The 17,316-nt window shown below is 41.7% G+C and overlaps 1 protein-coding gene across 4 annotated transcripts in view; it reads left to right on the top strand.

Annotated features, from left to right (window-relative positions):
- Positions 1–17,316, top strand: part of pign (phosphatidylinositol glycan anchor biosynthesis, class N) — a 129,087-nt gene that overhangs the window by 55,064 nt on the left and 56,707 nt on the right. For all 4 annotated transcript variants that reach the window (XM_059945227.1, XM_059945230.1, XM_059945229.1 and 1 more), the window contains one exon: positions 17,217–17,295. In XM_059945227.1, coding sequence (XP_059801210.1) covers positions 17,217–17,295 — 79 coding nt within the window. The remainder of the gene's footprint in view (positions 1–17,216; positions 17,296–17,316) is intronic.

The following is a 17,316-nucleotide window of genomic DNA, read 5'->3' on the forward strand; positions in this document are numbered from 1 at the left end:
GAGCATGCCCTAAGTGGTGGGGTTCCCTGATGATGGTTGCTGCTTTCCTGCGACAGCGTATCATGTAGATGTGCTAAATTGTGGGGAGGGCTTTAGCCATGATAGACTGGGCTGTACACAATAGTTTTTGTAGTATTCTTCTATTTGGCAGCTTCGGTCTGGGCATTGATGTTGCCATAATTTCAGATCAGACCAACTCAAATCCTGGCATGAAGAAAGCCATGGATTCATAACCCCAATGACAGTAATTTCAGACCAATCAAGAAGTCTTTTTCATTAAATATAAAGGTTCCTTTGGTGCCCTGAGCATCAATGTCTCAAGCATGTTGCAATGACATCAAAGTGTCATATGGAAAAGGATGGAAGATTAGTGTTACTTTTCATTTTATGAAAATGTCAAACCGAACAGCTGTAACTTTATAAAGAGTGACACATTTTACAAATTATTAAAAAAATATATTTTTTCTTGTCCTTCATAGGCTTTGATATTTCAGTACAGTTAATGACCAAAAAGAGTATTTACCAGAATTGACAGAGAAATATAGCAGCTGAATTGTACTTGGCAAGCTTCCACAGTTGCTAAAATGGTGATGGCCAGCTGATCTATTGTAGGTATTGATTGATACAACTTGATCTCTTTCAAAATAGTGCCATGGGGTGCCTTATGCCTGAAATGGTGGAGCCTCAGTTTAATAGCTCATTCAAAAATCGTTTCTTCAGGCAGTGCAGCCCTGAGCAAAAGCTTGTTTTTGTGATCTAGTTTCTGGAGTGGGTCTTGAACCTTGAGGCGGGAGTGCCAGCAGCTGAACAGAAGATGTCTGTGAAAGTTCATATTTGAAAATATTAATAGAATTTGCTTTTCTGCAAATTGACAAGTCTAATTGTCAATTCTTATTTAAATTGTTAGCTAACATTGCACAAAAATAAATTTGGTGACCTAAGTGCCAGATTGCAAGCAGCTACAGAGCCCGTGTTTCTGTTAAGTACGAGCCAGAACCAGAACCCTATTACTGTAGCAGTCATGTGGCTGCTATTTCACCAGAAGAAAAACAATCAGCCATTGTGTGGTTGGAGCTTGAGGCATACATGTGAAATGAAAACATCATGAATGCAGCTGGTGCTTTTGTAAGCCAGCACGGCAGTTTTGCCATCGTTAGCTTGTTTTTGAGGTTTCAATTATTCCTTCCTTCATTTGATTTCTGACTGACCCACTGACCTAGGCAAAGAACTGGATTTCACACACACCCTTATGTAAAGTATATTATGAAAACAACATCATTTCTTGAATGTTTTAGAATTTCTGCACTTATTGCTCCCTTTCCCATCCTCTGAGTATGTAAATAGAGAAAGGAATTTTGGGGACTGTAGTTTAAGTCTCCTGTTTCATACGCAAAGCCTGATATGGCTTTTGGTTAAAGTATTGAGATTTATTTTCCACATGATCCACTGGTGAGACACCACATTCTGTGGGGTTCCCTCACACTCTCCAAGCTGAGCTTGATATAAGCCTTGCCATTTGTGTAGGTGAGGTTTTTCAAATTTAATCCCATTACTCCAGGTTAGCAACATAAGAAATCTGCAGATGGTGAAAATCCAGAGCAGCATCCAGAATAATCAGTTGCCGTTTCAGGCCGAGAACCTCCTTCGGGAGGAAGGAAGTGGGAAGGTAGCAGAATGAAGAGGTGGGGGAGGAGAAGGAGGCTAGCCAGAAGATGATAGGTGAAGCCAGGTGGGTGGGAAAGTCAAAAGGAGAAAATGAAGAAGGAGGGGCACCAGGGGGAAGTGGTGGGCAAATGAGAAGAGGTAAGAAGCCAAAGTGGGGAATAGAAGAGGGGGGTGGGTTGGGACAATTTCTTCACTGGAAGAACAAATCGATGTTCATGCCATCAGGTTGGAGTCTACCCAGACAGAATATGAGGTGTTGCTCCTCCAACCTGAGTGTGGCCTCATCATGGCAGAAGAGAAGGCCATGGACCATCATGTCAGAATGGGAATTGGAATTAAGATGGTTGCCTACCATGAAATTCCACTTTTGATAAATGGAGCGGTGGTGCTATTCAAAGCAGCCCCCCAATTTATGATGGGTCTCACCAATGTAGAGGAGGCCGCCTCGGGAGCAGAGAATTCAAAGACAACCCTATCAGATTCGCAGGTGAAGTGATGCCTCATCTGGAAAAACTGTTTGGGGCCCTGAATGGAGGTGAGTGAAGAGGTGACTGAGCAACTGTAGCAGTTTGGCCATTTGCAGGGGAAGTGTCAGGAGGGAGATAGCGGAGGGGGACAAATGGACAAGGGAGTCATAGAGGGAGTGATCCCTGTGGAAAGCAGAGATTGGTGAGGAGGTAAAGGTGTGTTTGGTGGTAGGATTTCTCTTTTGGATAAAATTCCTTCTGTCTTCCCTTATCTTCTGGTCCCTACTCTACCCTTTATCTCTTTTCACCTGCCCATCACTTCCCCCTAGTGCCCATCCTTCTCTTTCTTCCATGGTCTATTCTCCTTTCGTATCAGATTCCTTCTTCTCCAGCCCTTTACCTTTTCCACCTGCCTGACTTCACCTATCACCCTCTAGCTGTCCTCCTTCCCCCCTCCTCACCTTTTTATTCCGGTGTCCTCCCCCTTCCCCCTTCCTTTCCAGTCCTGAAGAAGGATCTCAGCCCGAAATGTCGACTGTTCATTCATTTCCATAGATGCTGCCTGACTTGTTGAGTTCCTCCAGCATTTTGTATTGCATTACTCCATGTTACCAGGTTTTGAGTGACTGTCTAAAAGTCCATCTCTGTTTTCCTTGAGCCTTCCAGATCATCTATAAAGCTTCTACTGGACCAAGGCACCTACTGAACCTCTGAAGGAAATTGGAAAAGAAAAGGGGAATGCCCAGGAGCTGTTGACAGCTCCATGCTGCCCAAACTGCTTTAGAGCCAAACAAATATTTTTGACATTTTGTTTTGCCAGTGTTGGATGTAAGAGTTAAACTTTAATGGAATTGTTAATGTTGGGAAATGCTAAGTCCCAACAAAATATGAACAAACTTTGATAGAAGCATTGTAAACCTCTACCAGTTCAGATGAAATTTAGTGGCACTGTAGTATAGTGGTTAGTGCGACACTTTAAAGTGCCATTTGTAAGATTGGAGTTCAGTTCCCACTGCTGGCTGTGGGAGTTTGTACCTTCTCCCTGTGACAGCATGGTTTCCTCCAGCTGCTCTATTTTTCTCTCAGATTGCAAAGGCGTACGGGTTAACATCAGTAAGTTATGTGCTTGTTATTTTGGTGCTGGAAATATGGGGATACTTGCAAACTGCCCTCAGCACATCCTTGGACTGTGTTGGTCATTGGCGCAAGCAAACGCATTTCGATGAGCAAGTGACAAATAAATCCCATTTTAATCTTTTTCTTTCAGTCATTGAGCATTAACTGTTTTACAGTCTCTCCATAAATTCATTCTTTACACATTTATTATTACTATTCCCAATTTCCAACATCCTTACTGTGTTGCTTTTGTTTATCTTTGGATAGAAGAGAGGAACTGGTGAGCATTTTGTTATGCATCATTGTTCAGTGATCTGCTGATGATCTCTCTGTGCCTGTCTGGTGTGCTTTTGCTACAGATTTCAATCATTTTTTGATTTTTATCTGTCTGTATTTCTTGCATTTGCTAAAACAGCTAATACTATAAAATGCTCGGTAAGAGGATTAATAGGATTATAAAGGATGCATGTTTGTTTTGGGTTTGTACCTATTTTATACACATCTCTATCTTTTTATATATATATATGTGTGTGTGTGTGTGTGTGTGTGTTATTGTTGCATGTACCAAAATACAGTGAAAAGCTTGTTTCTATAACATCTATTTTGTACAATCCCTGTCTGTCTGTGTATTTCATTTAGTTCCAATGCTTTTTTTTATGATTAGTGTCTGGTTGAAACTCTTTGTAGGCCACAATTTCTTAACCATGGTGCACTCTGATTTTGCGGTTGAGATGAATGACAAAATCAGTGTGCAATTTAACCAAACAGCAACCTCGCGTGAATGCATAGCTATAATTAAGTGCTGAAATTGCAGCTCTGCTCTTAATGTTACCCAACACCGCCATTAGCTTTGTAGTATTGGTATTTAGCTAAGAAAATCAGTGTTGTAATAAGCAGAGAAGCCTGTGGTGAAGAAACAGCAAAGGAGGTTAGCCCAGTTCTCTGTGAGGTTATCCATCTATATTAACTCACTTTTTTTTCCCTCCCTCCTGAAACTGCCTGATGTCCTGATAATCTCTTTTTGGTTTGGGTTTAGTAACAGCTGAAAGTAGGACATAGAAAGTAGCAAGGGCTGGTGGTAGGCCAGGGAGCTGGGGTTTTTAAGGATCCAGCTGTGTGCATACATCTGCTGATGCTTCTAGACACATCATCAGTGATGTTCCTGGAATCATTGGGTGTTTCGGGTCTTTCAACATCATACACCCTCCACCAGGTGACCCAGCTGGAGCTGATCAGACCCCAGCTTGTCTCCAGATGGCTAGCTACGTATGACTCCATGGCTCCCCTCTCTTGAGCCACAGCCATCCTGAGGCCCTCTCTGCCGCATCGGTAGTACTGTGGATGGCTCTCCTCTTCCTCTCTCCCTCAATGCCCAAATTGCTGAGCGTCTAAAGACTAAAAATTTGATAAAAAGGGAAGAAAATTAATTTCCAGAGAAAATTTTGTAAGCATATCATAACATGGTGATTATATAAGCAACAAGAAAAGGCTAAGGTAGGTGTGGGACTTCTAGAAAATGCAGCTTTTGTATTAAACACATAATAAATGGTAAATATGGTCAATCCATTTTCTATATCTTCAGTGTGGACACTGTTTTTATCCCCAAGATAAAAACAAGATAAATTAAAATAAGGAGAATTTTAAATAAATCTCACCCACAATGGATAAAGGGCTGAAGGAAACTCACAAGGATGCAAATTTTGAGGAAGTTTGAGGGATAAAGGCAAGCAAACTGTTGGGGCCTGATGACCTGCACTCAAATCTTTTAAAAGAAGTTGCTGCAGAGATTGGAGCCAGTTGTGTGAAATACTTCAATACTTGCTAAATTCCAGGAGGATCACAGAAGATTGGAAAATGTAACTCCCTTGTTCAAATGTGGGCAGATGGAGTATAATATAAGATCACTTGCAACAATATGAAGAATCAAAATGGAGGTTATCTGAAAGTAGTGAGACTGCAAATGAGTGAAATTCAGAGGGATCCATGTGTTCTAGTGCATGCATCATAAAACGATAGCAAGCTGGCTCCTAAAGTACTTAAAAAGATGACTGCTGTGTTGGCCTTTGTTCTGAAGAGGTTCAGGTTTAAGAATAGAGAGGTTGTGTTACTTGTACAGGGTGTTCAAGCTTCTGGAATGCCTCATGAAGCTTTGGTTCTCTAATGGGTTTTACAGATTGTTGATGAGACTTGCACTGTGGAGCCTTGGTCTCCATTCCCCCCCCCCCCCCCCATAAAGAAGGATATGGTAGTATTGGAGGCAGTACAAAGGAGATTTACTAGGCTAATTCCTTTGAGAGAGTTGTTCTTTCAAGAGAAGCAATTCAATTTGGATCTACATTCTGTAAAGCTTAGAAGAATGAGGGTTGACCTGATTGAAACATATTCAGTAAAATTCTAAGGGTAGGATAGATGTTGAGTTGTTTTCACAAATGGGAGAATCGCAGTAAAATTAGGGGCCAGTTGCTTAATGTAGAGATGCATCAAAATTTCATCACTCAAAGGGTAAAAAAATTCTTGGGAATTCTCTGTTTGTGAGGTTGAGATGGGGGAGATCATTAGATGTATATAAGGTGAAGACAGTCATCTATTTTTATGATCAAGAAATTAAAGGTCATGGGGTATTGGCACAGAAGAGGAGTTGTTGATACCAACATAGATCAGCCATGATGATGCTGAATGGCAGGGCGGTTGCGAGGGTCCAGGTGACCTCTCCCTGCCCCTTCTCCTATTTTCCTGCATTTTCTGAGCTGCATTTCACATCTTTCTGCATATCCATATTGTTTTCTTTTTCCAGCATCCCTCATCAATCTACAGTATATGTCTGGTAGCTCTGTAAACATTGTCGTCACCTGGGCTTAGTTTATCAAGAATATTCCCTTTGCCCTATCCAACCTTCACTCACCACTTTCGCTACCTACAGATAACTTATTTCCTCACTTTTTCAGTTCCAGCAAGGAGCCTTTGATCTGAACTGTTAACTCGTTTCTTTTGCTGCTACCTGACCCACTGATTGATTGTTGCATCGTTTGTAGAGCAGGTTAGGACATGACCATACTGGTGTAAACAGGATTTGAATAGTTGATCTGTCTTAATATTGCCAAGCAACTCCCGGCTTGATGTATTGTTTTTATATCAGATTTTTTTCCAGATTTCAGTTTATAAAATTATTTTTATTTCTCTATTATAATCCCATTTCTCGTTACCCTTAAATTTCTTTTGTTGTTCTTTTGGCACCTCGTGGTGCATTGGGTGACAACATTGCTATTTCTTTAGCATTTTGTCTGTTTTTTACGAGGTCGAGTTGATAGCTCAATGCTCACCACAGTCGGCTGGCTAATTTTCCTTTCTCTATAATACTTTACATTGTCACACTGAATTACCTCTCTAATGAGCCCTTCCTGGATTTACACTGCTGCTCATTAATGATTCTTTGATACAGTCGGCTGAAGGAAACTGTATTTGAGCTTTTTATTAACGTATGCCCAGGTGCTTGATGAAAGATGTAAGAAAAATAATTGTCTTATTTTAGAGAATATTTCCAGTGTCAACTCTGTGAGCCATTGTAATGAGTAGTTATCATCATTCAGTTGTCATTTGGCAAAGTTTGGCTTTTTGTCCTCTTAAATAAGAGGACAAAACATAAGACAAATCGTATTAAGAATATTCTATAATCAAAACTCTGGCCAACTTCAGTTCTACTTCAATTTGATGACATTCCTATCTCTAAGCCTTCAGGTACTTGGCTGAGATTTCACTTGGGATTCTTGAGCACAAAAGTCTGGGTTAACATCCTGTTGCAGTACTGAGGGGATCTGAATCTGTCAAAGGTGCCATGATTCAGTTGAGATGTTAAATTGAGTCTCCATCTGGCCTCTATGCAAAGGCCACATTTAAGAAATTAATCTAAAGTTTTGACACAAGACACTGCAGATGCAGTTATCTGGTGCAAAAAAAAAGAGTTCTGGAGGAACTCATTGGGTTGAGAAGTTTCTGTTGGCAGATTAGGGGGAGAGAAATTGTCAAAGTTTCCTGGATTCTACTGGACTCTTCCCGGATAATATCGGTAAGATGGCTGCGCACATGGTTGCAGTGGCTTCTCTGGGTCCAACCAACGGTGTCATTGTTTGTCAAGTAATGCAGGTCTTGCACATCAGTGGCTCTCAATAGCAATGGAGCTACGTACCTTGTTGCTGCCTGGACTTGCTGCAAACCATTGCTGTGTGAAGGTGCAGAGTCTTAGAAGCGGTGCAAATGACTGCCTTGGCTGTTTTTACTGTGGTCGCAAGACTCTTTTGGACATTGGTAATGCAGAGAACTGAAAGCTTGGTTCACTGGCTCATTGGTGAAATCAATGACAGGGTAGCTGCATTTCCTTGTTTGATGTGCGGACCAGGCCTTCGTACTGTGGTGTTGCCTGTTGCAGCCACCGAGGCGGCATGGGAGAGATCAGTGGCCTCTGGGTGCGCTGAAACCTGTCCTGGGTTTGGGCTGGCCCTTCCCATCAGTACTGCCCTTCACTGTTCATTCATTGCTGCCCTCTAGTGTTCGCTCAGTGGAAGACAAGCTGGACCAGGACAACGTACCATGCACCATCAATCTACAGGCCATGCCACTCAGAAACCTGGGCTGTATAATTATTGCAACTTCGTGTTTTTCTGCTTTTGTAACTATGACATGCTAAATGTTGGTGCACCTTGGCTCCAGAGGAATGCTGTTTCATTTGGTTGTATTTACGTATGGTTGATTGACAATTAAACCTGAACGTTTCAGTTAAGATCTTCCACTGGGTCTGAGAGTGGAGTAGGAAGATAGCTGATTTAATGAGGAGGGGGGTAGGGTCAGAAGGGCCATTGAGTGGTGGGTGTTCAGAGGAGGTGTGAGGGATGAAGGGCAGAGAGAACCCAATTGGGGAGGGTTAGACTGCGAGACAGAAGCAGGTAGGTGGTAGATGGAAGCAGACCAGAAAGGAAAGGCAGGTGGAGCAAGGCGCGGGGAGGTGGAATATGAAGGTCGAGAATGCTGGAGAAAGATCAGCAGGACACAAAGTCTACAGGTGCTGGAATCTGAGACAACAGGAAGGTGGTGATGGGCAGATGGAACCAGGTGGGGGAAGAGATCCAGTGGTGTGTGGTCAGTGGATGGAATGGGGGCAAAAATAGGTAATGGGCATTGGTTGAGGGGTATGGGAGAAGGAACAAAATGGATCAGAAATAGATCTGAAGAAGGGGGAGAGGGGAAAAACAAGGAACAAGTGTTTCCTGAAATTCAAAATTTAATGTTCAACCCTTGGGTTGTAGACCACACAGGCAAAATATGAGGTGTGGTATATAGTTTGAGTTGGTGTTCACCATGACAGAGGAGGAGACAGTGGATAGATGGCTCTCTGCTTCTCTTTATTTACATCCAACTGCCTCTGTCTCCCAATTCCATTCCTCCACCTGGCACCTTCATTCCTCCTCAGTCCATGTCTCTTACTACGTCTCACCCCCCCCCCCCATCTTTATATTGGCTATTTTCCCCCTCTACTGCTAGTCCTGATGTAGGGTCTCAACCTGAAATGTTGGCAGTTCTTTCCTCACCAAACTGAAAATCCTCCAGGAGGTTGTTTTTTGCTGAAGCTGAACTGTTTAAGTATTTTTTCTCCCTCTTCACAAATGCTGCCAAACCTGTTAATTATTTTCAAATTCCCTGCTTTTATTTTTAATTATCAGCATCTACAACACTTTGTGTGTATTCATATGTTGTAGAATTTTGTACTTAATATTTCCACATCCCTGTTGTTTGCTGTTGCAAGTAGGTTGCTGAATTTCCTATGGTGCAACACCTCATTGCTTGTTAGGTAGTGTGGGACATCCTGAGGACCCAAAAGGCATGTTTTTTTTAAATTCTTCTGCCCGTCATTGTTGTAGCAATTCCCTGAAAATCAGAGTACCCTCCAGGAGGATGCAATGGAAGTCCACATTAAGGAGAACATTTAGAAGCCATAGTATTCAGTGGATTATGAAGAAGAAAAAAATAATACTATCCATATCATGTGCCCATATTCGTAATGCTCCCTAGAAATTGCTTTGGAAATGTCAGTTCTTATTCTGTTCACTAAAGATGCCTTATTTAAAAAAAATATATTAACTATGCAAGCATTTTGTCATTTAAACAGCTTTTAAAGCAAAGTCTTGCATGGTAGATGCTTTAGATGAATTGACAGAGTATTTAAATTCTGCCCAAGGAAATTTTTATTCAGGGAAGGTTTAACAATCAGTGTTCTGTTAAGCAGTAACCCCCTTCTGCTCTTCAAACTATTTGATAAATGATGGATTTCTAAAAATGTGGTCCATGTTGAACCTTTTTAGCTCCTTTTAAAAAAAATCCTTTCAGATTCTCAGAGACCCCTGAGGGAAAACCACTTAAATCAATCTTGTAAGTGAACCTTTTATCCCACAGCAAGCATCCATGTTTTAAAAATCTTTATATCAAATGGACTAGCAATGCTGTAGTATTTCATTGCACATAAATGTATCAGGAATTGCTTCAGGTTTTACTCACTGTCTTTCCTTAACCATAAAAACATTGTTATTGTAGTGTGGTCGAGCCTAGAAGCAATTTTGTTTTTAAGAAATCAGTCAAAATGAAAACAGGGAGATAAGTACTGGCAGAAATATGGCAAGAGGATTTCCTGCTTGACCTCTTGTTTACAGAATTGAGTGATATTGGATGCAAACAGTGAGGAAATAATAAATGAAAATATTGTTTTTACAATAATATTATTTTCATAAATATTTTCAACTTCACAATTTTTAAGCAAGAAATGTCCTCAAGAAATGAGGATAGTTAGCACAATAAACCCTTTGAATTTTGTTTATTTTTAGTGCTATAATGCATTTATTGCATTTTTGTGCAGTCAGTGGCCACTTTATTAGATTCACTGGCTCAGGAATGCAAATATCTAATCACCCAATCAATGCATAAAAACATGCTGATGGAAGATCAAGAACTTCAGTTATTGTTCAGACCATCAAAGTGGGGGAAGAAATGTGATCTATGTGACTTAGACCTTGGAATAATTGTTGCCTGGGATTTTCATGCACAACAGTATCTGGAGTTTGCAGAGAATGGTGCAAAAAGCAAAATGAAAATCTAGTGAGTAGCATTTCTGTGGGTGCAAATGCCTTGTTAATGAGAGAGGACAGAGAATGGTCATATTGGCTCAGGCTGACAGGAAGGCTATAATAACTCAAATAACCACACCTTACAACAGAGGTGCCCTGAAGAGCATCTCTGAATGCATAACACGTTGAATCTTGAAGCGGATGGGTTCCAGTGAAAGAAGACCACAAACATACACTCAGTGGCTACTTTATTAAGCTTAGGAGGTACCCAATAAAGTGGCCACTGATTGTATATCTCTCTTTATACCAGTTGGCTTGAATTGTGCCACTGTTTCCCTTCAATGCAACAAATTGAGCAGATTTGCTGCTGGCTTGAGATTGCTTGACACCAAGGGCACTTTGCTTATTCTAGCATGCCCCCAATGGGAACTCGACCTTCTTGCATTTTTTGACATCATGTCGTGCAGTGGAAAATTATCTTAGCACACTCACTGGGCTGCTATCATGGAACAGCTTTGACAACAAGTAATGCCTCGCCCAGGGCTCATTAAGCTGCCAAAGCTGTCACTTCTCTTGAAAGTTTGTTCATCTGATTGACTTCACACTCAATCACTTGTGGCCAGCCAAAATATGGAAGTAGATTTTAAAATCATTTGAAAATTAGAGTTAAAGGCTGAACTTAACACTTGGACAGGAATTTAAAATGAAATGCCATTAGGAAGTAGCATACCGGATAAGTGTACTTGGAAACATGACAAATATGGTATATAATTGCAAGGCAATGCTCATTTGGAGGACTAATAAAGATAGGAAGCATATAATGAATTAAAAGGCCCTAGGGAGTATTAAGGAATAGTGGGACCATGGTGTACATCCCAGGTATTGCTGTAGGTTACAGGTGAATAAAATGATAAAGAAGTTAAATGTAATACTTTTATTAGCTGGAGCATAGAATACAAGAGTAGGGTGATTATGAAACAACCTTTAAAATTTAGGATAGATCATAGGTTATAGTTCTGGTTGCCACACTATAGACAGGACACAATGGCTCTGTAGAGAATATAATGGAGATTTTCCAGGTTGGCGCTTCTGTTGAGGAGCTATATCTAGAAGGAGAGGCTGGATACACTGTGTTTATTTTCCATGGGGTAGAGGAGGATTTTATTGAGGTATACATTGCTATCTGAGGCATGGATGGTGGAAAATATTTTGCCAGAGTAGAATAACTAGACAAGCACTAGAGTCGCTAAGGCATGGATTTGCAATGGACCAAGTTCTGGTGTCTGGGACTGGTATAGATAGTTACTTGATAATTGGCATGGTCACAATGGGTTGAAGAGTGTGGCTCTGTGATGTGACTCTAAATATCCTGGAGCAGTCCCTCAAAGTTAAGGTTGACTCGCTTCCACTCTTGTTTTACTGCTTCAGAGATGATCTTCAAGGGCTATGTGGGAACTGCAGATTCTTCCTCAGGTGGCACAGGAAGTCAAAGTTCATCCATAGTAAATTTATTATCAAAGTACATATATGTTACCATATGCTTTACCTTAAAATTCATTTTCTTGCAGGCATTTGTAGCAAAAAAGAAATAAAAATAGAATTTTACGAAAAATCTATAAGTAAACAAAGACTGACAACAGCAAAAAGAAGATAAATTGGGCAAATAAAAGGATGAGAACATGAGTTGTGAAGAGTCCATGAACGTGAGTCTGTAGGCCATAGAATCAGTTCAGAGTTGTGGTGAGTGAAGTCATTCATGCCTCTACAGGAGCCTGTTGGTTGTAGAGGAATAACTGTTCCTGAGCCTGGTGGTGTGGGACTTAAAGCTCCTGTACTACCTACCCAATGGTTGTAGCGAGAAGAGGACAGGACCTGTGTGGTGGTAGTCAGAAAGTGACCAACAGGAGCCAGTAAACTCCTCCTGCCTTACAAGCCGGACTTCTTAATGGTTCAACTGCATGACCTTCTGGATCTCAATACCATCCCAAATGCTCCTTTTCCACTTTGAATGGCCCTGGTTCATGGATCCTGGTGGGAAGGAAGCTTTGAGAACATCCTTGAAACTTTCTCTGTGTCTGCCTGGTAATCTCCCATGATGCTATTCTATTGCCGGCAATCGATCAACCTGGTAATAGTGCAAGTTCAGTGGATCTATAAAGCAGTATTAAATTTAGTCATTACCTGCTATGACATTTTGCTGTTCGCACTGCATAGATTGTTTTTCTTGTCAGCTGCTCCCCGTGGAATAGAATTGTTTATGATAAAGTCCCTCATACCTCATAAATTGTCTATGATTCTCACCACCAAGAGCTGCTTCACGCTATTTGTGAAGTATTTGTATCTCTCACTTTGCTTCTTTTTGAATAAGGGTTCCCAATCTGGGGTCCATAGCATAAAAACGGTTGGGAACCTCTGCTCTAGAACATTGTGACAGGGGAGCCATTTCACTCACCCTGTCGAGCATGATTATCACTTAATGAGATCATGGTGATGAATTACCTCCCAAAACTTGCGATTGTTCCAAATCCCAAAATATATTTAACAGAGATAAATCATTCTCAGATTCGTAATTATTCAAGATTCGAGATAATTTTCTGCCATTTCCAGAATGCAAATGTAAAGGAGAATGGAAGTATTGTTGCTCTGGATGCAATGCAAAAAAAAAGAAACACATGAAGATAAAGAATACAATAATAAAAAAATTGTATATCCATAAAGTGACGCTAGGCACAGGAATGTCATAGGTTGAATGACAGGAAATGTTAAGGTAGTAGTGTTGGGGGCATGGATGGACAGGTTAGTGGGTGGAGGTGTTGATCGGCCTTAACGTTTGGGGAAAGTAACTGCTTTTGAGTCTGGTGGTCCTGGTGTGGATGCTATGTTAGCCTCCTCCCTGATGCGAGGGGACAAGCAGTCCATGAGCAGAGTGGATGGGATCCTTCATGATGTTGCTTGTGCTGGTGATGCAATGGGCAGTTTTGACTACCCGTTGTGGAGCCTTTCTGTCCACTACAGTGTAGTTCCCATACCATGCAGGGATGTCGCTTGCTAGGATGCTCTCTGATGTGCATCAGTACAAGGACATTAGTCTTGATGTCCATAGTCTCGCTCTCTTCAGCCTCCTCAGGAAGTAGAGATGTTGGTGAGCTTTCCTGATTCTGAAGAATGTATTTCGCGACCATGAGAGGTTGTGCGAAATGTGCACTCCAAGGAGTTTAAAACTGTTCGCAGTTTCCAGTGCTGTGACACTGATATAAAGAGATGTGTGGGTTCTTCCAAAGTTGCTAACCGCCTGCTTTGTCTTGTTGACATTGTGGAAGAGGTTATTTCCCCTGGCATCAGGACTTGAACTCTTCCGCCTCCTGTCTGTAGGCAATCTCGTTGGTGATGGTGCTGAGTTCCACCACACTGTGGTGTCCTCAGTGAACTTGACAATGTGATTACTTGGGTACTTAACCATGCAGTCATGTGTGAGCAGAATGTACAGCAATGGGCTGAGCCGGGGTAGACAGGAGCAGTTGTGCATGCTAACTATCTGCTGGTTAGGAAGTCCCAACACCCAGTTGTGCAGTGGTGTGTTTAGACTGAGGAGAAGGAGTTTGATCACCAAGGTCTGTGGGACAATGGTGTTGAATGCCAAACCGAAATCCAGAAGCAGCATCCTGCCATTAGTGTCCTTGTCTTCTAGGTGTGTCAGGGTCAGGTACATGACTGGTGCTATGGCATCAGTCATAGAGCATTTCTATTAAGCATATTGGTGCGTGTCCAGTGTTGCAGGAATGGAGTTTTTGATGCGTGCCTTTACCCGTTCAAAGCACTTCATGATGATTGGTGTCAGTGTCACTGTGTGGTAGTAGTTTAGTTCTGACGGTGTAGATGGTGGCTGATGGTGTAGACGGGGATGATGGTGGCTGATTCGAAGCACGTGGAGACAGCAGCCTGGATGAGTGAAGAGTTGAAGATGTTCACGTCAGCATCAGTGAGCTAGTGTGCACACTCCCTGAGTACTCGGCCTGAGATGTTCTCTGACCCAGCTGCCTTTGTGGGTTGACTCTCTGCAGAGTCTTTCTCACGTCTGCTGCTGTTACAGACAGTGGCTGCACATGTGGGAGGGTGAGCAGCCATGTTGTGGTCAGTATTGTGTTGCATGCCTCAAAGCCTTGTTAAAAGTTGTTTAGAGCGTCTGGGAGTTGTTTGGAGGTGTTGTGAGTTACTTTTTCTTGCATAGTCAGTAATACCCTTTATGCCCATCTACACGTGCCGGCGATGGTTATGGATTTAACATTAAGTGTCTCTGGTGTAAGAGAGTTCCAGACTTGCAACACACATTACATCTACCAGCAGTTGCTTTGTTTCTGATTTAATATTGAGATGATATCCCTCAGTCTTTGATTAATCAACCAATGGAAATAATTTCTTGCCATTAAAGCAATTTTTTCTTCATGTCCGTTATGGCTAATAGTTTGTAGCAGTATATATTTATCCTTGTAATCTTAGTTCATCAATCTTGGCATGAATGCACCATGCGGCAGGGTAGTGTGGCAGTTAACGCAACACTTTACAGCACCATCTGTAAAGTCAATTAGAGTTAATTTCACACTGCTGTCTATAAGGAGTTTGTACATCCTCCCAGTGGCGGAATGCATTTCCTCTGATTGCTCCCGATTCCTCCCACATTCCAATAAGACATACAGGTTTGGGTTAGTAAGTTGTTGGCAACAAAAGCTATATTGACGTCAGAAACATAGCGACACGTGGGGGCTGCTCCCTGCACATTCTCAGACTGCGTTGGTTATTGACACGAGATGCATTTTGCTGTATGTTTCGAGGTTTCAATGTGCATGTGATGTGAAGCTAATCTTATCTTGTTCTAAACAGCAGTCAAGAAACTCAGTGCCATATGCATAGCCTGGAAAGGAATTTGTATGAGGCAGTGTTCCCAAGTGCTTGCTGTTCTTGTCCTTCTGAATCATAGAGGTCGCTTTTTTTTGAGGCGTGCTGTCAAAAATAAGCATTAGTGATTTGTTGCAGTGTATTGCACGTACTGTGGCACAGTGCACCTGTGGCAGAGGATTGAATGCTAAGAGTGATGAGTTGGGGGTTGTCGAGGGGGGAAGAAACAAACAAGCTGCCTGTACTAAATGACGGCGAGGTTTTGACTTTGTTTGTGATGCAGGCATCCAAGCAAATGTGATTTGCCAAGCAGTATTCAAGAAGCCATTGCTTTTCTAAATTATACTTTTGTTGTTGGTAGAAAAGTTTGTGAAAGTCAGGAATTGGGTCACTCTCTGAAAAACACCTAACTTCTCATCCTCTCTTGTAACCACATGATTTATCTGTCTGGGGCTGATCAAGGTTCTGATCAGAGGATTTTGCAATGATAATGCAGTTAGATGTCAAGGGTAGCTAGTTGAACACAGTCCTAAACATACAGAGAATAAACAGTCAGTAGCTCTACTTGAATGTTGTGCAGATCTTCTTGCACTGTGGCAGGTGTGGTTGCTTCATAATCTGTAGAAGTGCAGATAGAATTGACCATTGTGCAGTTATCATACTATCCAGCAACAAAACAATACACTTAGAACAGCGTTTCAATAAGAAAATTAACTTAAATATGCATTCTTCCCAGTGGCATTTTTCTTCCCATTGAAATCACTATCACACTTCCCAAAACAGGCACATCTCTCAGTAAAAATGCTGAGAAATCTGAGGAATTCCCCACTCCATCTTTGAACTTCATGATGGCTCATTCCAAATGACTACTTGATACAAATAGAAGGTTGGATGAAAGTCTGTGCCCTGGAGCCCTGAACTTCCTCTAAGTTGAGTTGGTAAAACCTAGTGGGGTCTCAGTGAATGCTGACTTTTAAGCATAAAATCAAGGCTACTGACTTAAGTAGTCAAACCTTCCAGCTGGTTTGTTGGGGGGGGGGGGGGGGGGGGGTGTCTTTAGGTGCAATTTGCTACATAACCACATGGGGGACTTTAGAGCAGGTGAGCAAAATTTGATTCAAGTGGTGGAGCATTTTGAATGAAGAAAGTGTGGGAGATGGTTGGAAAAGTTTAGGAAGGGGTATCTCAGATTTTAATACGTAAACCTATGACGGCATGAATGCCAATGTTGAAGCAACTAAAATTGGACATGTACTGCGGAGATTTATTGGGTTCAAGAGTTTATAGCTGTAGTAGGAAGAAGCAAGGTAATTGGAGGAATTTGAAAAACACGACTGGAATTTTAAAGTGGGTCTTTAAATTCCTGCTGGGAGCCAATGTAGGTCAGGGGCAAATGGGTGACTAGGACTTGGTATGAGTTGGCATGTTGATAATAATGTTTTAGAATGACCCATCAATCGCAGATAGAATGAAGGAGGAGTAGTGGCCAGTGATATTGCAGAGATAGAATAAGCACCCTGTATGACTACGTGGATACAGGCAGCCCCTATGTTATGGCCATTCATGTTACTGGAATTCACAAATCTCTGGCTGGCAATTTGAGATATGGAATAAAAATTGCTATCACAAGATTTGTGTGGGTGTGGTTGGGGGAAGGTAAAAGTACATGAGTCATCACAGTTTCTTTCAACCTGTGTTTCTTGACGCATGCACAAGTGACATAATGTCAAGTCATGGAAGCCCGCGATATGCCCAGTTTTCTAGGAAGCAACCCTTCCTTAATATGGGGGTCACTTCTGTGTGAAGACAAGTCCAAGGTTATAGAGAGTCTGCCTGTGCCTCAGACTTTTGCCAGAGAGCAAGATAGAGTCAGTAATCATGGAATGGTGCGTGTCACAGGGGTTTGTATCCATGAAGGGCTAGCTTATTGAGCACTTAAATGTTTCAATAATTAATATTTCTTTATTAGACCCCTTCCGCTTTCCAAGGAACAGGACATGCTTCGAACAGTGAGATTGTACATACAGCAACATCAGTATGATAAAGCAGTAAGTATTCTATTGAAACTA

This window comes from Hypanus sabinus, chromosome 20, assembly GCF_030144855.1.
Source record: "Hypanus sabinus isolate sHypSab1 chromosome 20, sHypSab1.hap1, whole genome shotgun sequence".
NCBI lineage: Eukaryota > Metazoa > Chordata > Chondrichthyes > Myliobatiformes > Dasyatidae > Hypanus > Hypanus sabinus.